The sequence below is a fragment of the Westerdykella ornata genome, assembly GCF_010094085.1.
Source record: "Westerdykella ornata strain CBS 379.55 unplaced genomic scaffold EI97scaffold_51, whole genome shotgun sequence".
NCBI lineage: Eukaryota > Fungi > Ascomycota > Dothideomycetes > Pleosporales > Sporormiaceae > Westerdykella > Westerdykella ornata.
In genome coordinates, this window is record NW_022986901.1 from 48,122 (window position 1) to 70,282 (window position 22,161).

General features: G+C 51.7%; 9 protein-coding genes and 1 non-coding gene across 10 annotated transcripts; 6 read left to right on the top strand and 4 right to left on the bottom strand.

Annotated features, from left to right (window-relative positions):
- Window positions 1-660: 660 nt before the first annotated feature.
- Window positions 661-2,615, top strand: EI97DRAFT_259949 (uncharacterized protein). The gene is made up of 2 exons (XM_033794212.1): window positions 661-2,029; window positions 2,090-2,615. The coding sequence occupies exons 1-2, from the start codon at window positions 1,015-1,017 to the stop codon at window positions 2,530-2,532; spliced, it is 1,458 nt and encodes a 485-aa protein (XP_033649244.1). The 5' UTR covers window positions 661-1,014; the 3' UTR covers window positions 2,533-2,615.
- Window positions 2,616-2,986: 371 nt separating this feature from the next.
- Window positions 2,987-4,294, bottom strand: EI97DRAFT_259900 (uncharacterized protein). Its single transcript, XM_033794211.1, has 3 exons — window positions 3,817-4,294; window positions 3,664-3,756; window positions 2,987-3,585 (listed from the first exon to the last, which is right to left on the bottom strand). The coding sequence occupies exons 1-3, from the start codon at window positions 4,259-4,261 to the stop codon at window positions 3,389-3,391; spliced, it is 735 nt and encodes a 244-aa protein (XP_033649245.1). The 5' UTR covers window positions 4,262-4,294; the 3' UTR covers window positions 2,987-3,388.
- A 443-nt stretch (window positions 4,295-4,737) lies between these two features.
- On the top strand, window positions 4,738-7,468 carry EI97DRAFT_259995 (uncharacterized protein). The gene is made up of 3 exons (XM_033794213.1): window positions 4,738-5,087; window positions 5,133-5,371; window positions 5,422-7,468. Exons 1-3 carry the CDS (start codon window positions 4,872-4,874, stop codon window positions 7,004-7,006), a joined length of 2,040 nt encoding a protein of 679 aa, XP_033649246.1. The 5' UTR covers window positions 4,738-4,871; the 3' UTR covers window positions 7,007-7,468.
- Window positions 7,469-8,617: 1,149 nt separating this feature from the next.
- Window positions 8,618-8,688, top strand: EI97DRAFT_t91. The gene has a single exon. It is a non-coding gene; the product is annotated as a tRNA-His (tRNA).
- A 1,060-nt stretch (window positions 8,689-9,748) lies between these two features.
- Window positions 9,749-10,688, top strand: EI97DRAFT_453511 (uncharacterized protein; the record flags this gene model as incomplete). The annotated part of the gene is made up of 4 exons (XM_033800460.1): window positions 9,749-9,789; window positions 9,850-10,001; window positions 10,060-10,506; window positions 10,573-10,688. 4 exons carry the CDS (start codon window positions 9,749-9,751, stop codon window positions 10,686-10,688), a joined length of 756 nt encoding a protein of 251 aa, XP_033649247.1.
- A 945-nt stretch (window positions 10,689-11,633) lies between these two features.
- On the top strand, window positions 11,634-12,963 carry EI97DRAFT_446381 (uncharacterized protein; the record flags this gene model as incomplete). The annotated part of the gene is made up of 2 exons (XM_033800023.1): window positions 11,634-11,922; window positions 12,029-12,963. The coding sequence occupies 2 exons, from the start codon at window positions 11,634-11,636 to the stop codon at window positions 12,961-12,963; spliced, it is 1,224 nt and encodes a 407-aa protein (XP_033649248.1).
- Window positions 12,964-13,526: 563 nt separating this feature from the next.
- Window positions 13,527-14,727, bottom strand: EI97DRAFT_427737 (uncharacterized protein; the record flags this gene model as incomplete). The annotated part of the gene is made up of 2 exons (XM_033797232.1): window positions 13,527-14,535; window positions 14,588-14,727. The coding sequence occupies 2 exons, from the start codon at window positions 14,725-14,727 to the stop codon at window positions 13,623-13,625; spliced, it is 1,053 nt and encodes a 350-aa protein (XP_033649249.1). The 3' UTR covers window positions 13,527-13,622.
- Window positions 14,728-15,221: 494 nt separating this feature from the next.
- Window positions 15,222-17,000, bottom strand: EI97DRAFT_437582 (uncharacterized protein). Its single transcript, XM_033799370.1, has one exon. It carries the CDS (start codon window positions 16,774-16,776, stop codon window positions 15,358-15,360), a length of 1,419 nt encoding a protein of 472 aa, XP_033649250.1. The 5' UTR covers window positions 16,777-17,000; the 3' UTR covers window positions 15,222-15,357.
- A 121-nt stretch (window positions 17,001-17,121) lies between these two features.
- EI97DRAFT_437583 (AICARFT/IMPCHase bienzyme) lies at window positions 17,122-19,436 on the top strand. The gene is made up of 4 exons (XM_033799371.1): window positions 17,122-17,274; window positions 17,330-18,288; window positions 18,339-18,717; window positions 18,768-19,436. Exons 1-4 carry the CDS (start codon window positions 17,256-17,258, stop codon window positions 19,205-19,207), a joined length of 1,797 nt encoding a protein of 598 aa, XP_033649251.1. The 5' UTR covers window positions 17,122-17,255; the 3' UTR covers window positions 19,208-19,436.
- A 725-nt stretch (window positions 19,437-20,161) lies between these two features.
- On the bottom strand, window positions 20,162-20,933 carry EI97DRAFT_504780 (uncharacterized protein). The gene is made up of 2 exons (XM_033802848.1): window positions 20,432-20,933; window positions 20,162-20,379 (listed from the first exon to the last, which is right to left on the bottom strand). The coding sequence occupies exons 1-2, from the start codon at window positions 20,776-20,778 to the stop codon at window positions 20,304-20,306; spliced, it is 423 nt and encodes a 140-aa protein (XP_033649252.1). The 5' UTR covers window positions 20,779-20,933; the 3' UTR covers window positions 20,162-20,303.
- Window positions 20,934-22,161: the final 1,228 nt, after the last annotated feature.

Below are 22,161 nucleotides of genomic sequence, written 5' to 3' on the forward strand. Positions count from 1 at the left end.
CTCGATATCTGTCGATCAGTCTCCGTACGACCGAGAATAAGGATGGCGAATGGTCGTTGGTGAATTCTCAGGGCCTCGGTTATTACACGTCGACCACGAACAGCCAGCCCAGACACAGAACATGTGCGCACGGCCAAGTCACACATTCCAATTGGGCCAACAGAAAGTGCAGCAAAGACAGAGAAACCAAAAAGCGGTCTATCCTGCCGCCTTACCCCATAAAGCCGCCAAGCGAGGCGGTGGTGAGGAGTGTCCATAATTTCATTCGCAATCCGCGCTTGCTGGTCAACCCACCGCCGAAACATGGCGAGTGCTCTTGATCTATGCTCCTCCCACGCCTCAAGAAATTCGTTTTGCCACCGCTCAGGCTCACGCTCGTGCTGAGTCTGCGCGCAAGAGACTCAACATGTCCTGTAACTCGTGTTGAGAGGCACGACTGCAATCATGTTTGCCCCGGCCGACTCGGCGAAGCGGACGGCAGTGGTCCAGCTGGCTCCTGCCACTTGTTGCTGCAGGTCCCTTTTCCAATCATTCCTACGTAGTAGATCCCCTCTCGCCCTCCCCCCCCGGTCTCAGGTCCCGTCGAGAACGCCGTTTTCGCGTGAGCTAAACCACTCCGGGAAACATCAGGGTCTCGTCAATTTCTCCATACCGCCTGCGCCATAGCTGTTAAAAAGCCCGTCTCCTTTGCCCTCTCTTCCTCTGCTCATCCTCTTTGCAAGTCGCTCTCCCTCCCTCCTCACCCCCTACTCTCATCTCGTCCTACCTCGGGGTACTCCGTACCGTACAGTCATTGCAGCGTGCTGCAAATTCCTCACCCACCCTCCCCTACCTGTTATCCCTCCGTGCGCCGGCCCGCCTCGACCCTATCGATCAATCACTACCGCCTCACCCCACATCCCTCCTCCGTCAATAGACTCCCACACTCATTTCTGAGCTACCACTGGTCTTCTTGTCGGCCCAGTTCTCCTTCAATTGATACCACACGAGTCTCTTCCACGCACACAGTACAAAATGTCTTCCACTGCACGTCCTCAACACCCTCTCCTCAGGAGGAACATCACCTCCGACTCGGTCGTCTCATCGAGCGCAAACTCGGTGTCCGTATCGCCCATTGACTCTCCCACGGGCTCGGCCTCTTCCACGTCCCTCTCCTCTCTGGGCTCCGTCGATGATGTAAAGCCCTCGACTGGCAAGCTTCTCGACACGTACGGCAACGAGTTCGAGATTCCCGACTACACCATCAAGCAGCTGCGTGATGCGATTCCCAAGCACTGCTTTGAGCGCTCCGGCGCAAGGGGTCTCTTCTACGTTGCCCGCGATGTTGCCATGATGGGCGCCACCTTCTTCCTCTTCAACCGCTTCGTCACCCCAGAGTACGTCCCCTCGACTGCCGTGCGGGCTGCGTTGTGGGCCGGATACACCTTCGTGCAGGGTCTGTTCGGAACCGGTCTCTGGGTCCTCGCCCACGAGTGCGGCCACCAGTCCTTCTCGCCTTCCAAGGTCCTCAACGACACCGTTGGCTTCTTCTGCCACTCCGCCTTGCTTGTCCCCTACTTCTCCTGGAAGATCTCGCACGGCAAGCACCACAAGGCCACCGGCCACATGGAGCGCGACATGGTCTTCGTGCCTAAGACCAGGGAGGAGTACGCCTCGCGCATCGGCAAGTTCGCACACGACCTGCACGAGCTTACCGAGGAGACTCCCATCGCCACCGCCCTTCACATGGTGGGCCAGCAGCTCGCCGGCTGGATCTTGTACCTCTGCACCAACGTTACCGGTCACAACTACCACGAGCGCCAGCCCGAGGGCAAGGGTAAGGGCAAGCGCAATGGCTGGTTCAGCGGCGTCAACCACTTCCTGCCGTCCAGCCCGCTGTACGAGAAGAAGGACGAGCACCTCATCCTGCTCAGCGATCTCGGTCTCGGCTTGGCTCTGTCGGCGCTCGCGTACGTCGGAAAGAACTACGGCTGGATCAACCTGTTGGTCTGGTACGGGATCCCGTATCTGTGGGTGAACCACTGGCTTGGTAAGTCTTCATTGTCTCCCAACTCCGCATCAGCACCCCCGTACTAATACCATCTCCCAGTCGCCATCACCTACCTCCAGCACACCGATCCCACCCTCCCCCACTACGACGCCAACACCTGGACCTACACGCGCGGCGCCGCTGCCACCATCGACCGCGAATTCGGCTTCATCGGCCGCACCCTCTTCCATGGCATCATCGAAACCCACGTCCTGCACCACTACGTCTCGACCATCCCCTTCTACCACGCCGACGAGGCGAGCGAGGCCATCAAGAAGGTCATGGGCAAGCACTACCGGAGCGACACCGAGGGCGGCTCGCTCGGCTTCTTGAGGGCCCTGTGGAGGAGCGCGAGATGGTGCCAGTGGGTGGAGCCGAGCGAGGGCGCCCAGGGCGAGGGCAAGGGCGTCTTCTTCTTCAGGAACCGGAACGGCCTGGGTACCCAGCCGCGGAAGCTGGCGCCCAAGGGAGCCAAGATGGAACTCGGCGCTGAAGAGGAGTAGGCTAGTTTCGAGCATTTGGTATCTTTTCGTTTCTGATGTTCCTTCTTTTCCATTCACGCCTTTTTCGAATCAAGAGCATGCGGTGCGGAATGCGGGATCTACTACGGGCTGCGTGACTGGGCTTTTCGAGAGGCGCGTGGCCAAAAAGAAAACGACGGACGAGTTTATGATGCATCCCGACATGCTTGCACCACCCGCATTTCCAGTTTTCCCGTCTGTCAAGAAGATAGATATAGATATCCGGGGAGCGTACGTTTGGAGACGGATTACCCGTTGTTTAATGACGACTCGAGGAGGAAGGGTTAATGGAAACAGTTTCAAAGGTTCAGAGTGTGCGCATGTTGATGTGAGGGATTGACTTGGCTAAGTGTCCAGGCAGCTGCCAACAAGGTCCTGTGATGTTGATATAAGCCTAGAGGGATGCCGGGGCGTGGCGCGAGCATAGGTATGGATGAATCTGATGCGGGTTTCAGAACCTTGCCTTCCTTTGTCCAATGCCCTTCCCTGTTTACAATAAATATCCGACTTATCCGTCCGTAGCCCTATTTCTATTTATATTATACGTTTTTGCTATTTAGCAACTGCTAGTGCCCGTGCTGGGGTGAACGGGTACAGTAGCTAATGGTGTGCGCCCGCCTTTCGTAGATACCCTGCCTGCCTGCGCTGTGAGGAGGGGGGATCGAAAGCTTATTTCCTCACTAACAGTATGTAGCTCAAGTAATCAAGGATCCGATCATGACCGAAATCCCTGTGTCCCAAACCCGGCTCTATACTCCCTCCAGTCCATGTAATCATACACACAACCCGCGCATCCCAACAAACAAAAAGTCCAGATCCGTAATCTCTACCGCTATCCTCACCCCCTTCTCTTCCCCTGCGGATTCGGACTATTCCCCCTCTTCTTATCACTCGCCGCCGCACTCCCGGAGTCCTTCTTCCCCGCCATCCACGACGCGAGATCGAAGTTCTGCAGCGCCTCGGCGGGGTTGGCGCCGCTCGTTAGGGGACTCTTCTTCTGCATTTCTTCGAATTCGGCTTTGGTTTCTGGGTCCACTGTACTGAGTTAGCCTTGCGGTTGCTTGGGGAGGGGGAGAGTCTAGGGTGTATGTATAGGCGAGCGGGTGGACGTACTGTTCTCCATGAGGTACGGCATGCCGAAGATAAGAACCCCCGAGACGAGCGCCATGAGGATCATGGGGTTCTTCAGGAAGGAGAGTGGCGAAACTATAATCCCCGTTAGCAGAGCTGTAAAACTACGCAATTGCATGACGCTAAAAGACTTACATCCTCCACGTTGTTCATAATACTCCTTCCTCGCCACAGGCCTCACCTCCACCACGACCGCCCCATTACTTCCACTACCCCTACTCTCCCCCTTATTCTCCCACTCGTTGCCGAAAAACGTCTGCCACGCCCTAATCACCTCCTTCTTCTCATCTCTTCCCTCACCAGCTTCCTCAAGCGTAATGTCTATCCGCAACGGCTCGAAGATGTAGTCTCGGCAGTGGATGGTGGCGAGGTAGCTTCCTGGGGGGACGTCGATGAAGAGGAAGGAGTTGGAGCGGGTGAGGTGTGCGGTGAGAGGGGGACCGGCGGATTGCAGGGTTGCGTGGGTTGTTGGTGGGAGGGTGGAGGGGTTGGCGAGGGGGGTCGTGGGGATGTGGAGGGTTAGAAGGGCGGCGGTTAGGAGGGGGGGAAGGAGGGTGAGGGGGAGGAGGGGGAGTTTCATTTTGGGTGGTGGTTCGGGGGTGAGGGATGGGTGGTGGTAGAGGGAGCTGGAGGCATGGGAGATGGGCCCCGGGATGATAAGATGCGTCGGGGAAATGATTTGCCGAGGAAGGAAGGTCCCCTTCCCAAGGCCGATGAAAACAAAACGTCATTGCTCGAACTACTATCTATGTACTGTATGTCTTCATTGAATCTCGGGTGGTGCGAGATGGGACATTTTTACACTTGGAATCCACGTACAACTTACTACTCCGTACAGTGCATGCTTTCTGCAAGAAGTTCAGGTGGCCCTGGCCCACTCCTTTCACGTCCACCACCATGTCCAACTACGCACACTGCCTAACCAGTTGTCAAAGCAGAGGCCCGATGCCCATTGTAGAACCGACAGATATTTACGTCGTCATCTTCTATGTTCCAGCGTTCATATCGCGTTTTGACGAGAACCGTATCCAGACGCCACATTTCCGTCCTGCGCCACACTCCGGTCAGTTCTCAAGGCCTTGAACTCAGCCTCGCGCATCGTATTATAGACTATCAACTTTCCCTGGGATTTCTCCTTTTCGCAATGTTGTTCACCTACGACGGACAATTCCCTATGACATCTTCTCATTATGGCCGAACTAGCAGCCAGCATCATCGGCATCGTCTCTGCAGGCACCAAGGTCACTCTTGTGCTCTCTCAGCTCGCAGCAGATGTTGGCTCGGCGGCCAAGGAGGCGAGGATGATAGCCAGCGAGATTCGCACGTTCTGTGCAGTCGTACAGACGCTGGGGGATACTCTGGCCAAAGTGCAGAATTCAAAATACTTTGCGCATTGTATTGAGATGGTGAGTTATTTCCCACCTTACTCATCCTTTCTAACCCTCGTCTAGACGAAAGACATGACCGATGCCTCGTTGGAGATGTTCACAGAAATTCTAAAGGCATCCGAGGACATGCTCAAAATTTCAAAAGGCAAGGATGGCAAGTTTGGGCTCAAGGGCAGGGTGCAGTGGGCCATATTCGAGAAGCCGAAAATCACCCTCCTCAGAGCTGCACTTGAAGCCTACAAGTCGAATCTAGCGCTGATGCTTGGGACCTTGAATACTGCGGAAAAAGTGACTAGAAGAATGCAGGTGTCGGTGGTTGCTATGAGTTCGCATATAGCTAACTGCTCTCCAGGTCTCTTCAAATTACTCCTGATGTAATTGCTGAGGATGAGAGAGATAGAGCACTCCTGCAGAGTCTTGAGAATGAGCATCGGGCTTCTTTAATTGACGTCAACGAAGTGCATCGACAGTTGAAGGAGGATGCCGACCGAAATCCTGAAGAGGTGGATCTTTCAGCGGACCATTCGAGCGATACGGAACCACCTAGTGACGCAGCGGACGTCGGTTTCGCCCCTCTCAATGATTCCTCTACGGACAGCCTGTTGGAATCCGCACTCCTCGAGATTGCCTCCATCCGAACTAGTCTTTCAAGAGCTTCCGCTTTTGACAGCGATGTTGTGCAAGAACAGATATCGCGATATAGCAAGAGTTTATCCCAACTGATGTCCGAGGATCAGCATAGGCTAAGCCAGCGTTGGTCTTCCGTCCTTGCTCCGGAATTTGCGAAACAAGGAACGCCCACCCTGCCCAGCCATCTGGATCCTAGGCGCACCTCCTTCTGGACGTTCACATCCTCGTTAGCTGAGCGCAATCCACAGTCGACATACTCCGACAAAAGCCCCCAGTTGCCGCGGACTCCGATGCCTCACGTGCCAACCGTTTCGGCGAACGTCTCTCAACCAGCACTTCCAGGTCTGCCATCTCCTGCCTTGAGCAGCGACCGGAGATTAAGCATCCTATCTGACAGTTTCTACGATATCGTGCGCACCTGGCTTATGGAGAAACCTATGAATGATCGCAGAATAATCGTAGGAACGTTGATGAACGAAGTGTGCACCGTCACCCCCAAGTCGCCCGGGACCAATATTTTCCCCCAACAGGTTCGCTCTCCTTCGCAAGATGCAAGGATCGATCGTAAGAAATCTAAAGAAATCGATCTGGTTGTGCAGCAGCAAATGAAAGATTTCTCCGAACGTACCGAAGCCGAGGGGGCAACTGATTCGACTCCGATGCGCGATCTTCCCGGTTTAACGATCGACCTGGGTCATCTGCAGATGGACTCCTTACCACAGCACATTGTCGATGTCATCCACCGAGCTGTTGAGAGACTATCTCTCTCCAGTAACCGTTTCAACCGACTACCAGAAAGTATAACAATGTGTCAAACGTTACGTTACCTGAATCTTCGGGATAACCGCTTCGAAGCTGTGCCACCGCCCGTCCTGGAGCTCCCTTTGCTAGAGATACTAGATATGTCAAAGAATAGGCTGACGGCTATACCTGAGACGATATCGAAACTGCGACAATTGAAGGTCCTTGCAGTGTCGAAGAATAGCATCACGCGCCTACCGTACGCTCTGGTGGGCATGGACCAGCTGATAATATTGAAGTTCGACAAGAACCCGATAGAGTTTCCTCCACTAGCGGGACTGGAGGCTTGGATGAGGTCTCGTGCGTCTTCGCGGACATATAAAAATGACGACCATAAGACAATGGACAGGACAGCGTGCGTGAAAATGTATATCCGGGCCTTGAAGGATCTTGATACATGTAAGCGATGTCCTCAATATTCCGTACCCAAACTTGTTGGGGACAGGACGGTGTTCCGAACCGCATCTTCAGGCCCCGGGTTTTCAGCTAATGCTAACGTAATATAGCTCCTGGTGAAGAAGACAACTTTCGGGAACATCCCGTGTACGGGACTCGCCCTTCCAGATATCCCGTCGTACCGTCAACGCTAGCAGCGGCGTCCGCTCCCTGGAGTAAGGACAACAATGTCGAGAGGAGTCCAAAGTACGATCGTCATTTGCCGTCTCTGTCCCCGATTTGGGGGCCGGATGCTGAGGTGCAGGATTCCAATATCCAGTCCATTTCGACCACGTCGCCTTCCACTCACCTGACAAAACTGGCAAGTGCTGAAAATATCACAAAGACAGCAGATGTACCTCAAGTACCGGCATCCCGGCAATTAGGAACAGTCACTATCTCTGCATCAGGGTCGCCGTCCCCAGTTAAGCTGTCTGCCCACCGTCTTTATCACTTTTTTTCAGCACCCTCGCAACCATGATCGGCACATATTATGTACTACTAACCTTGTTTAATTCTCTACTTTATGGTATAACTCCGTCCCTCTTCACTTACCCCAACAGCTTGAGCCCGCTTGTTCACCCGTTTCTGTCCCTTAGGTGTGAGATGGAACCATAGTTGACCGGGACAACGGGGCATAAACGATGATACTGCTCACGGCGAGCTGAAAGTGAAGTCATCTTCCCAATAGACCGAAGAATGAACATGAAATAATGAGAAGAAAGATGCCCACGGAACTGACTAAGTAGCTTTGCCGAGAAAGTTGTCAGTCTTCACCAGAAGTCAAGCATGCGCATGAAAGCAGAATCGCTATACAAGTCTAGTGTTACTGAAACCGATTATACGTGTCGACGGACTCCTTCGCTCTAATCTTGTGATCCAAACTACATGGCTATTAGCAACATCTAGATGCATTGTGGAAAGCAACCTCATCCAGTGTGTTTAAGAAAAGTTACACCAGAGATGAGCCACACCTAAATCACCACGACACACAGATGCATATTTGTGAGGGCGCCCACGGATGCTTCACACTTGCACATATCCACCCCACGGCATCGTATTTGGGTCATAGGGTCCAAGCTCACACCTCATGGATCAAAGGGTGCCTCAAATGTTCTACTACCCTCGCTGACAGGCCCAGTACTCAGAATCCCTCCTCTTCCTTGTCTTGGACAGCCACAGGTGTCTCAGATCGTATCACCGGCATAGTCTCTTCCAGCGATGATATCACATTCTTCGGGCTTGAATGCCCATCGTCGCCGTACTCCTGGACTGCTGGAGCTATCATTGAATATGAGCCTAAACCCGGATCCAGGAACATCGAACTCCGTTTGGAACCTTCCATTTGCGCACCAGCAACAATGCTGGCAAGAGAAGGATCAAGAGCCGGTACTTTACTACTGGGCGGGTTGTCCGAGCCCGACCTTTGATGGTTGCTGGGTGTAATGATGCAGTGACGCATGTCGCCATTGAAGTCGGTACACTGTGATAGGTTTTGGACGTCAGCGAAGCCGCTGCTGTTGAAAAGGTGAGGTCGACTAGAGATTAAGCATGATCATGTTGTGATGAGCGCTGCATCTCTTGAAAGTGAGGGGTATGCAACCTGTCGCTGCCTTTCGTACTTTCACAGCACCAGAATTGTGCTATATAGTTGATTAAATGTAGAAATTTAAATAAAAAAAGGTGCGGTAGTGTAATGGTATCACAACACGTTGTGGCCGTGTTAATCTGAGTTCGATTCTCAGCCGCGCCATCAAAATCTCTTTTTTTTTGTCGTTTTGTAGGCTTAGTAGGCTTCCAACGCATATGGCGGGGCAAGAGGGTTTTGTGGCGATCTTTTGGGGTTGGAGGGGACCGCTGGACGAAGCGGGATTAGTGCTTTTTAACCGCCGTCGAGCTCCAGCTTAACCTGGATTATTACATTTTCGCACAACAATAGTTCCAAGTGTAGAGCAGCATATATATGCTGAAGAGGTTAGACGAGAGAGACAGTTGAATTTTGGTAGAATTTGTCGGTCGACGGCATCTCGACCGTCTCTGGAAGCGGCTGTTTAGACTAGACGCATTTGGAATTGTATTGCGGAAGTTTGTTTAGATCCAGATGTAATGTGGGAAGGGTATCCGGCGTTGTCGTGATGCCGATTGCGGCACTTTGAAGATGCCGAGGCGGCATGATCCACCAACGCCACAAACACCACACGCGGCTGTGAAAAATAGTTGTGGGATTAAGGAGGACTTTCAACCCATTTCCCTGTCGTTTGCTAAGGCAGGAACTGTAACTTTTTAGTTGTGGGCAAAATATGTTGAAATCACAGTCTCCTTAATAGCTCATCATCCAGAGAGGTAACCCTCGCATGCACGATGCCAACTGAAAACGGTATCTCAAGGCATTCAGCGTGAACAACCTCAATATAATCAATAATCACAGAATCCTCAATACCCTGCCGATTTCTTCTCCTGCATTTGCCCGGACCACCCCTGACCTGAAGTGCCGGACAACCGCGTGGTGCCCGACAGATGAGCAGGTGGAGTGATCCCTTTCGGCTTAATAAGCCGATTGCTGCGGCTTCTGCCGAGAAGCCTTACCTCATGTTGGCTAGACCGCGGCCGGACGCTCGGCGACGTCACCATTAATGAGCATTTTGAAATACCATCTCCGCCGTCCAAGCTGCCTACAAAACCAACGCTTTGTCGCCCCCTTCCCTCTACACCTTTTTTGCCTCATTTACACTACGCAACTTTACTTGCCAGATCCAATTCGACCAACTCTGATACGCCGGCTTTTGATACTGCTACTGAGATAATTTGGAAAGATGAAGGTCCTTACTAAGGAAGAGGAACAGGCGCATTACAAGTACGTCAAGCGTTGCGCGCCGCAATTCCAAGCGCGACGAAATCTAATGAAGTTCTACAGTGCCACCATCAAAGGCGGAATACTTGGCGGTATCATTGGCACCGCTCTGGGAGGCGTTGGCATGTTCTATGCGAACCGCAGATTCCCAGTTATCAGAGGCCTCACTGTTCCCTTCAAGGCTTTCCTCGTCTCCTCTACAGGAACCTTCGCTGGTATGCTATCCCTCGGCTTGAGCCTTCCCAATTGGAAGATGCTAATCTACGATTTCAGCCGTCATTGCCGCCGATCGCGCGTCCGCCAACTACGACCTACAATACAATCCCGAGAAGCGCCGCGAATTAGAGCGCGAGCGAGAGCGCGAGCGCGCCCTTCTCGCGAATAAAACCACCCTCCAACGCGCCAAGGAATGGGCAGAGGAGAACCGCTATCCCATCATCTTCGCCTTCTGGGTGCTCTCCATGGGCGGCTCGTGGGTCATGGTCAACCGCAACCCGTACCTGAGTGCAAGCCAAAAACTCGTCCAGGCGCGTATGTATGCACAAGGATCGACATTGGCGGTGCTGCTGGCCAGCTTCGCCTTCGAGGCAAGTGATGCGAATAAGGGCAAGGGCAGGTGGGAGACGATCAAGGTGGTGGATCCGAATGATCCGGAGCACAAGCATCTCATTGAGAAGAGGATACATCATGAGCGGTATCCTGGAGAGGATCAGTGGAGGGGTACGTTCACTTATTTTCCTACGTCCCTGTAACTTCTAGTACATGTTGACTGACTCATCACGACAGATATGATTGAGGCCGAAGAGGCTCGACGGAAAGCCCGCGAGGCCGAAAGGGCGAAGGCCCAACAGAAAGAGGCGAGCAAGGAGGAGCAGGCTAAGGAGGCAAAGGCTTCCCATTAAACCGTTACTCCAAATCCTTGCATCCGCAGCACCCGTTCCCCTGCACCTACATACCATTCCTCTCATGTACAGTCTTCGGTAGCATCATCTCCGGCGTTCGGTAGCGTCTCTCGGTTTTTAAAAACAAAGCCACATGTTGTGTACTACTAGACGGATCGCTTATATAATCGAATTTTTCTGCGAAAATGCACCGTGCGCAGTTGAGACCTAAGACGCTACTAATTGCTAACAAGCTATACTTTGTTAAATTAGGAGGCCTCCTGCTTTAAAGCGTAGTATTTGTTTTTGAGCTGCCTTCTCAGCGTTCCGGTCGAGTTGCAATCCGCTGCAGCGACTGAATCCTTTCTCTTGCGCTGCGCTACTCCGCAATCGTGTCATGGCGTTTTATCGAAAGTCAAGTAATCGTCTAGTTGCAGGTGCCTTCTATCGTCTTCTTCCACGGACGGTACAATTCCTAAGAGCTAGGAGTTTCTGCACAGGATCGACTCGATCTCTGGCTCAGTACTCAATGGAAGAACCTGCTGAGCTATTTGAATACACATCAGGGCGGTGGATGTTTGTCAACGCCATTCGCTAAAGCCAACGCTCATTACTGACAATCGACTGAAGTTGGAATGACGCCTTGAGGCACTCTGAACGAAGACGTGTTTTTGATGTATCGGAGTTGAAGCGCCTCGCGGCCGCGGCTGTCAATCAAAACGTAGAAGACGTGACGTCTTTTGAAAAATTACCTGAAGGGGGATTCAATCGAACTTTCCTACTTACGATGCGTGACGGCTTTCAGTTCGTTGGACGCATCCCTTATCCAATCACCGAGCCGAAACACCTTGTCGTAGCTAGCGAAGTCGCGACGATGGACTTTCTCCGTTCACACGGCATACCTGTCCCTCGGATCTACAGTTACTCGGCTACATCGGAGACGCTGCTGGCACCGAATATGTTTTCATGGAGCTTATCCGAGGAAACAACTTGGGTGACATATGGTTTGACCTTTCTGAAAAGGCTAGAATTACCGTTGTCACCAAGCTCGTGGAGCTGGAGTCTCGACTGTTTGCTCTTGATCTTCCAGCAAGCGGTAGTCTGTATTACACCAAGGATTTGCAAGCTGGGTCCAGTAAAGTTGGGGTTGCTATCTCGAACTCTGCAGGCGATGGCGACTTTTGCATTGGTCCTGATACAAGACTCAGCATGTGGCATGGAAAACGGAGCGATATCCAGGTTGATCGTGGACCATGTACGTGCCAGCGCTTTTATTCACATAGCCAGATTTACTTTCCTATTGATCATCTGCTACAAACTACTTTATTCCCCACCGGCAACCTCAACTGAGTATTCAAAAGATACAGATCCAGCAGCGGCACTTATAGCCGGGGCCAAGAAGGAAATTGCATATTTGACAAAGTTTGGCAAACCGCTTCACCCCTTCCAACGTCTGCGGCGAGAGGTCTACAATTATCAAAAGCAATCGCCTTTAGATCATCTTGACAGTCTGGACAAATACCTGCGAATTGCGCCTTATCTAATTCCGCATAGCAACGAAACCCTTACCCGCCCGACGCTAAGACATCCCGATCTCCAACCAAATAATGTGTTTGTCTCTGAGGAACTCGAAATCACTAGTCTGATCGACTGGCAACACTGCGCAATACTCCCGCTCTTCTTGCAGTGTGGCATTCCGAACAGCCTCCAGAATTACGGCGATGACGTCTCCGAATCTCTTACACTTCCCGAATTGAGCGAGAGCAAACAGTTCGAGCAGGTCTTGCTCTTACGTCGGCGTCAACTTCACTACTTCTACGTTGCAATGACTGCGAAACTGAACTCGACGCACTACGACGCTCTAGCCTACGACTTCAGCATCTTGAGGCGCAAACTCTTTGATCACGCGAGTTCCCCCTGGGAAGGCGATAACGTGACACTCAGAGCTGACCTCATTTACCTAACGGAGAACTGGTCGGATATTGTCGCTCCGGAATCGAGCGCAGGAGGTGAATCGAGGGCTCCTTGCCCGATTTCGTTCACAGAAGAGGAGGTGGCCGAGTGTAAACGTCTGAATGCTGCGCAGATTGAGGTAGACGAGCAGCTCCAGGCTTGTAGGGACGTTATTGGCATCGGCGCCGAGGGATGGGTACCCTTGGAGCTGTATGAAGAGACAAAACAACGTGCAATCAAGCTGAAGGCTGATGCGCTTGAAGCGGCTGAGTCTGAGGAGGAACGAGCGAGGCTATCCGAGCATTGGATTTTCGATGATTTTGATGAAGAGGGGTATTCGTAAAAATCTGTCAGTTATAGGTGGGGAGAAGTGATACAAAATACGCCACCAGAGGAACAGATCCAAGGCAAACATTTTGAAGAGCAGTCTACGTGAACATTTCCGAGCGAACTATGGTTCACGGCCTTTCGCAGAACACAACTTTTGGGTGCGATTTGCGGCGGCATATAGTGCCGGTCATCGGACAACCCAGGCGGAGTCAAACAATGCTACTTAATCCACAATCCGACTCGAATTTACAACGGCATTGAGCTGTCCTTTCATGCTCCGATTTGGCACACAGTAGGTTCTCGAGTTTTCATTATTTACACAGAGTATATCCTGGCCCACCTACGTATCCATCGTCTCTCAACTGTCTGATGTTTTAGCAATGCTAGAAAGGCGGGGCGCATAAACGGAGGGAGTGCATTAGCATACTAGTTGGGCGCTAGGGATGGCGCTGGCAACGGCAAGAATGAAAATAATGAGGAACGACTTCGTTTTGACGGTGCTTTTGAAGGTACCAAGTTGCAGGTGGAACAATGGTGTTGCAGTGAATGGCGGTGAGTTGGTGATGCGGTTCAAGTGGGTCAAAACGCTGCACTCTATACTTCTCTGTCTAGCGACAAGAAAAGTTGATGCCTAAGGGTGCTTTTTCCAAACAGTTTCCCATATCGCGCTGTCTATAGCTCACTATGGCCTGGTTTACGATACAACTTGGACCGCCACATACAACCGAAATGAGGACGAACCTTTTCCTCAAATTGAACGTCATTCATGTAGTCATGTGCTGCCTCTGCCAGGAAGGCAACACCATCGAATACCGAAGTGGAGATGTTGGCATTTCGAACCAAGTCTGCACCAAGGAAGTTCTCCAACAGGGGATAGAGAGCTTCATTGTGCGAATCGTCACCATACACCAATAATTGGTGGATATCTTCAGGGAGATTGAATTCCGGCGGTGGCTTGGCGAACAGATGTTCCAATGACTCCTTCAGTGCCTGCAATTGATTGTCCTTCTCGATTGTAGGCCCAACCACAGTGCCCTCGACTGGGTCCAAAATAACACCCTCGTCGAAGGTGTACATTCCAACATTGAACCAATGAAGGCTGTAGTCTATCGCAAGGACAGTCCGAGGCTCTGGAATCTCGTAACCTGGGGCGTCAAAATCAGGCTCCCCCCTGGGTTCGCGTGAAAGTATTTCGCACTTGGCCGCTTGAATAACGCCGAGTATTGGACTAACCCCCAGAGCTCGGAGAGCCTCTCGAGCAACGCTCTCCTCATAGTTCTTTTGAACGTGATCGAAGCTGAGTGCGGCATAGCAGAAGTTGGTGCCGAGATATGATTCTACTGCTACCTTGAGCGTTCCAAGCAGGGTCTTTACGCTGTTGACATCTGGATGGTGGCAAATATTAACGTCCAATCCCAAGGCCGACGGAAGAACGTTCAAGACTGGGGAGAACCAGCGACAGAGGGTGCTACTGTCGTGAGTAGTTGAGGTCGTTCGCTTCCTCATGAAAGCCTGGTAGTCGGGACGTCCCTGTATCCGAGCTATGGGGACAGTCGTTCCGTCTTTGAGGTGGATCGCAGCTACGCTGTTGACTCGTGTTAGACGTGAACAAATGGGAGGGAATGGACAAAGTGGACACTTGCCCATAATCAGGTGTCAGGCCGAAGGCTACGCCAGGAGCGCGAGGAAAGAACCAATAATGGGCATTCACTTGGAACGCTGTAGAGAGAATATGTAAAAAGTAGAATAGCATCAACGTCGAATTCCAGTGTGCCATTTGGACGTGCGATCACTGAATAACCACTACCGGTGTTAGGTTAAAGAGATGCTGGAGAGCTGGGGAAGTCAATCTCGAATGCCGGGAATGATATAGATGGCCGTTCTTGTGCAGCTGTTATGGCGTTGTGCGAGCAGTTCTAAAAGAGTTGCGCGTCTGAAGTGAGGTTGAAAGTTTCATTCATGGGAGCCTGCACAGCCGACGCCGTTACCTTGTGATGTCTACGCCGCACGCTCTACGCGCGCGCGTCGTATGGCATAGCAAATCACGTTCGTTTATTTCCACTCTTGTTTGCGCCGCGCGTTACATGCATCTGCGGAGTCCGAGGCGAAAGAGTGTGGACAGCGTGAACACTGAACGAAATATACCAACTGGCAACCCAAGTTAAAGTGTGCGCCTCGGAATAGCAGAACCCTCGATGTTCTTCTTATCCCGCTCTGAAAATATACCGCATAACGTAAACTAGCTGCGGAACGCGTCGTTTGGTGAATGCAGACCTATGCTCTCTATTAACTGAACGCACCAATGCCCTCCAGGCACTGACACTATATTTTTCATCTGTTGAAATTTTCCGTCTAATTGGACCCGTATATTACAGAAACATAGGGTATCACCTACACAGTCCCTCGTCTATGTATTCCTTCTATATCTCTTCCAGAGATATGCTAGTACAAGGGAAACGAGAGAAAGCCTCCCTATCAAGGCAACAGCTACTGCCCTCCTAACAATCGGATAGTATCCCTCGAGCATGGAATTCACAGCTGCACCCCTTGCAATCATCTTGTCCCTTCCACGTCTACCCCAGTCCCGACCCACACCTAACCCGGCTATGCCCACCTCTCCGGGCTTCTCTTGTCCGGTGGCATCGTCGGATACCTGCTCAGGCAGATTCCCTCTGGATACGTCATCATCTACAGTTGGTCCATCATGTGCCGTGCCGACAGTTCTATTACGGACTTCGGTTGAGCTCATCTCTGCAGCTTTGCGCTTCCTGAATCGGTAGGACATGGCCCACATTGTAAATCGGACGTCCCAGTTGGTGAAGGTTGGGTATGTCCACAGTTCTAGGGCGTTATGTGGAGGTATATGTTCGAGGAAATCAGATACGACTCCCAAAGTCAAGCCCCACAGCAGTAGAAGGGGCGGTCGTTGGCGGGCAGTCGGGTATGCAGTTTCCGGACCCAGTAACACTTCTTTCAGTTTTCCAAATGCCGTGTTATGATGTGCGGAATCTGGGGCCGGGATGAAACCCGGTATCGAGCTGCAGTACGTACTTGCGGAGGGAACGAGACGGATGGCGGCGAACATCATCTGGCTGAGCATAGTCTGCAGAAACCAGCGTTTGATACCAAGTTCCGATTTTGCAAGACGGTTCGACACGTCAGCATATTCGTAGGTACGAAGGGCGGGAGACATGAGTGCGCGGAGTGACACCCAATGCGTTGAAGCAACCTCCGTCGGCTGCAGGCGTTGAGCCGGGTACTCAGGCGATGTGAGGAGGTACACGTAGGGGCACAGCACCATAAGTGGAACTTTGCCCCATGAGGTTGTGACGACGCGCTGCGGGAGGTTTCCGACGGCCAACGCGTGCGCGTAGGACAAGTCAATGCCTACTTCTTCCATGGCCTCGCGCACGGCTGTCACTTCGTCGTCTGCGTCCTCCGGATCTCGCTTGCCGCCTGGTAGAGCAACATGTCCATTCCATTTGTCGCCCTCCCGTGTGGCACGCTTTATAAACAGCATCTCCGGATCGCCATGACGGACCCAATCTTGCGAAAAGAAAGCGTCGAGTATCGATTGGAAGGAAAGCTTATGGGTTGAGCTTGCACTGGAAGACTTCCGGCGCCCTGTACTCGGATGCTGTATAGGCGGTAACGCTGACGAGATCGCAGGCCAGTGTGAATAATTTGGTTGGATTCGGAGAATAATGGCTACAGAGGCTCGACGGGGAGTGTTGGGTGGGCAAGGTACTTCGGGATAGGGGTTGGCATTGAGTTCGAGGAGGACTGATTTGAGGTGGCTAATCAGGCTTTCCGTGCCTGTCTCCATTTTGAAGCTGTGCAATGATGGGTATGCACGAGAGACTGCTACATACGCCTTGTACGGATCTGAGATGATATACAACCGAGGCTCAGCTGTATAGACTAGTACAGATTAGTACAATATAGCAAGGACCCTGGGAAGTTGTAAAATGGCATTGGTGTCTTTGAATGAATAATGAGTTCTCTCCAAGCTCCAAACATGGAGTCCACTTTGCTAGGAGTTGGTTACTGAGTTGGAGGAGTTGGAGTTGTACTGTGTACTGGAGGGTAATAAGCCGGCGCGGCGCTACTATTCATCCGGGGTACGACATCAGGTTCGAGCCTTGCCGAAATCGGACGAGGGGCAGACTACGTGAAGGTGGGGCAGAAACTCTTCCAAAATTTAGAGCTCAATCAACACTCAAGGGTTTGCTACTCGTACTTGTTGATATATTTCCCTTCCCCTCTGCAAAATCTCACTCACAGATTCGCGTGAGCTGACACAAAATGGGCGGCCAGAAAACAGGTAAACAGCATGCCAATTGGACGGTAGAGGAGCTCTCATAACTGACTTTCCGCAGCTATCCTGTCTGTATATGACAAGACAGGTCTCCTGGACCTGGCAAAGGGCCTCCATGACCAAGGTGTCAGGCTTCTGGCCTCCGGCGGTACTGCGAAGATGATCCGACAAGCCAATTTTCCTGTCGAGGATGTGTCAGCCATTACGAAAGCTCCTGAAATGCTTGGTGGACGAGTGAAGACCCTCCACCCAGCCGTGCACGGCGGTATCCTCGCAAGAGACCTAGAATCGGACGAGTCGGACCTTTCCTCAAACAGCATCGATAAGATCGACTTTGTTGTGTGCAACCTGTATCCTTTCTCCGAGACGGTTGCCCGTATCAACGTTACTATACCCGAGGCTGTGGAGGAGATTGATATTGGCGGGGTGACGCTCCTACGCGCTGCGGCGAAGAACCACGCTCGTGTTACTATCATCAGCGACCCCAAGGACTACCATGATTTTCTTACTGAGTTGAAGAAGGATGGTGAGGTATCGGAGACGAGCAGGCAGAAGTATGCGCTCAAGGCGTTCGAACAGACTGCAGCTTATGATAACGCCATCTCTGGCTTCTTCCGCAAGAAGTACGCAGGCAATGGGGAGCAGCAGTTGCCTCTGCGATATGGCGCCAACCCCCATCAGAAGCCGGCGACCGTCTTCATACAAGAGAAGAACCTGCCCTTCAAAGTCCTCTGCGGTGCGCCGGGATATATCAATCTGCTCGATGCCCTTAATGCTTGGCCCTTGGTCCAGGAGCTTAGTAAAGCTCTGAACTATCCGGCTGCTGCCAGCTTCAAACATGTCTCTCCGGCAGGCGCCGCTATTGGTGTTCCTCTCAGCGAAGAGGAACGCAAGGTGTATATGGTTGATGACATTGAGGGCATTGAAAGTTCTGGCCTCGCCCAAGCGTATGCCCGGGCACGCGGTGCGGACCGCATGTCCAGCTTTGGCGACATGATCGCTCTCTCAGAAGAAGTAGACGTACGGTGCAGAAACATCGTCCCAAATTCGGTGATACTGACGTTCTTTAGGTGCCCACGGCGAAGATCATCAGCCGAGAAGTGTCTGACGGTGTCATCGCACCGGGCTATTCCGAGGAGGCCTTGAAGATCCTCCAACAGAAGAAGGGCGGGAAGTATCTGGTTCTGCAGATTGATCCGGAATATGTACCGGGGCCCGAGGAGACAAGGACAGTTTTCGGCATCACGCTACAACAACATCGCAATGATGCCAAGATTGTGCCTTCTGAGACCTTCAATACCATTATGGTACCTAAGGGCTCAGGTCCGCTTCCCGAATCCGCGCTCCGTGATTTGACAGTGGCAACGATCGCGCTCAAATACACTCAGTCAAACAGCGTATGCTATGCGCTCAACGGCCAGGTTATCGGTCTGGGTGCGGGTCAGCAATGTGAGCAACGTATCCATCTTAAGCTCCCATAACATACTAACATATCCAAGCGCGTATTCACTGCACTCGTCTTGCAGGCGACAAGGCCGACAACTGGTGGATGCGCTTCCACGAGCGTACGCTCAACCTCAAGTGGAAGAAGGGCACCAAGCGCCCGTCCAAGTCCAACGCCATCGACCTCCTCTGCAGTGGCCTGGTCCCTGACTCCGGCATTGAGCGCGAGGATTTCGAATCGCATTTCGAAGAGGGCCACGTGCCCCAGGTCTTCACGCCTGAGGAGCGCAAGGCCTGGCTTGCGAAATTGGAGGGTGTGGCTGTCAGCTCAGACGCCTTCTTCCCCTTCATTGATAACGTCTTCCGTGCTGCGCGGAGCGGAGCCAAGTATATTGCCGCGCCAACGGGTAGTCAGAACGATTCGGCCGTGTTTGAGACTGCGGAGAAGCTGGGGATTACGTTCGTGGAGCAGCATATCAGGTTGTTCCATCATTAGATTCTGGGAGTGGGAGCATTGTTTACCGGCCTCCCGTATGAGGAGGACTTAAAGTCATGGATATTGCATTAGGATTCTGGTGTCATTTGGTGGTTTATACCAAAAGCGGTCTCTCGGGGAGAGCGGGTTATAGAGATGTATGGAAGCCATTCAACATTCCGGTTTTCTGCCCAGAAAATACTATCATGAACAAGAGCGGGTGGTGCGTATTAGGCGTGAGTAGTTGCGCATGAACTGCAATATGTGGTGATGAAAGACAAGTTGATTGGAGTCTATCTTCAGCGTTGCCATATGGAAGGTTATAGTAAGTGCTACGTCTGGAAGTCCATATCCTCGGTTTCTGGGACAACCTATGACGCTATGCAGGTCACGATGTCGTTCCGTCTTTGTGCTAACTGTTTCCGCTTTCAGGTACTTGCCTCTCTACTAGTTTCCTCCGGTTAAGTCTAGAATATGCAATTGGGTTTTCTAGCTTCGCGCCGCCTTCGGGTTGTTCTGAGAGAAAGGCGTTGGGCCGCGAGTGGGTCCGAACATCAGGGTGCTGTTGTCTACCATGAACAACAATTCCAGCCAAACTATGGAGCGTTTTCCTTTCCGTAGATGGTATTGTACTGTGCCGAGGGACGATAATATACGTATGATGAGTGCTTATTTACTTATTTATTTATTTTTTGGCGTCATAATAAACGGGAATTGCTTGGTTCTAATAATTTCTGTGATGAGCGATCAGTTAAGTATAACTAGTCGCATGCTACTATATCTGTACAATTTACAAGTCTACTTTTAGCTACTATATACAGAATGTCACTTGCCTTCTCTATATGTGCTGACGAAACTTCCCCGTCGCACAAGTCGTGCGTATCTTCAGGCCATTGGATATCAGAATATTTGGCTTCACAATAGGACTGAACACAGAGAAACATTTCTCGATGAGAAGCAAAAACATTTAACATTCCTCTATAAACATAAACGAGCGGACATTCTAAGCAGAACGGTAAACAGATAACAAAAGGTCTTCCATCGACAGTCTAGACGTAAGTGAACCCTGTTTGATTTCCTCCCATGTGTGCTTGTTGTTGGATTGTCACCTCATAGTTCAAGCTTGGAACTGGCGTGCATGGGATCGCTTCTCGGGTGTAGGGGCGGTGCATTTTCCCTTGTTAAGGTCGGCCCTGTGAAAAACAGTTAGTCGAGGGTGCGCCACCGAGCGGCAGAAAAACCTACTGATATTCCCAATTCGTGTATTTCGATTTCCCACCATGCGTGCATCCGCTGATCTCCTTCGAAACCCCGCTCCTACATTCGGCGAGACCCATAGTCCTGAAGTTGCTACTGACAAGGTGGACCATGACTTCTAGCTTTCCTATATCCACGACTTCCAAGCATGTTCTGCGCCTCTCACCGGGTATGTAGTCACCGATAAGTCCGGAGCAGATGCTGTTGAGTTGTTCTTCCTTGAGCATTGATGTCTTAGCTGAATCGGTCCATGATGGTCCATCCCCATAGCAATCAGCCGAGGAGAACCCAGCGAGAGTGACAGCGGTCAAAGCGAGGAGATTGAAGGTGTACATTGTGGTATTCAGGTTCGCTGGCGTGAAAAATGGGTTGAAGGATATTGTTTCTGGGTCGGGTAAAGTAAGATTGAGTTGAAGGATAGGTTACAAGGAGCTGTTTGACTGACGGTTTGGTTGTCGGTTATGCAAGTTCGTGGATGGGCGGTTCCTAGTGTTATATATGTTGGAGAGTAATGGAAGGCTACGTGTTCATGTCTCGATATCAACAGCCCGCTAACCTTGAGGCGAAGAGAACAGCCTCCACTGAATCAGATGTATGACGTCTGATCAGAATCCTTTCTTCCTTGGGGAGGACATCGTCTGCTTCATCGAGGCTCTGAGGTCTCCCATCGTGCGAGAGCCTGCGGCGAGGTTGATCTGACCGAATGGCTGTTATGCACACGAGGCCGACCGAGCAGTTCAAGGTTTATTCTGGGAATCCTCGAATCCGTCTAGAAACCACCCCGAGGGAAGCGACCATGGTGGCTTCTGCAGTTCTTGTTGCAAGGCTCTAAGACCTCGCATCGCACGAGAGTCCGCGGCAAGGCTGCGCTGACTGAACGGCTGTTATGCGCATGGGGCTTTTGTAATCGCCAAATGCGTCTCGAGAACTTCCTTGAAGGAAGCCATCATTGTGGCTTCTCAGTCTGAGCTTGCTTTCCCCTGTTCTTTACAGATCACATAACTGGCAGTTTTTCGTATACATAGTCCATGCATTGCCCCAATAACATAGTATGTTCTTGCGAAGCGGATATATGATGGGGAGAATTCTGGAGCGGTACGCCCCAAACTGCTAGATTACAATGTGAAACACTGCGCCCGCGTTCAGGACCGACGGGTATGCATGTTATAGCCGTTCCGCGCTTAGTCTAGGCTTTTCTATCCGACGTTGGCACAAGGCCATAGCTCCCACATGATTTGAGGCTTGTGCACACGGGTTTACGAGTGCGTAGCGTAGGGTACAGTTTTTGTCCGCCTGCAAACATGACTTTTTTGAATAAATTCATTGTCCTATTACATACTGATAGGGCTAAGGGTTAGACTACGGTTCATGCTAAGGCCGCAGCAGTAGGTTTGCCCACCTTAATTGTAGAGGCAGGCATTAGACTAAGATCTATGGATAGACGGAAGCTGACTAGGCGCGGAACGGCTATAAAATGTATACCGTCCCGACCGCGGTAGACGCTCTGGGGCGGAAAGCCTAAGCACGCAACCACTATACAAAGTAACTTGTATACCCGCCCCACGATGATGTCATCCAGTAACCTCATTGATAATGGAGAAACAGTGCAAGTTGCGCAGCCACATATACAACAGGCCGTGCGATCAAGGCAAAGGCTAGAATCTAGCGCCGATATGATTGAGAGCCGTTCAATTTACTAACACTTGCCGTCTCGTGCG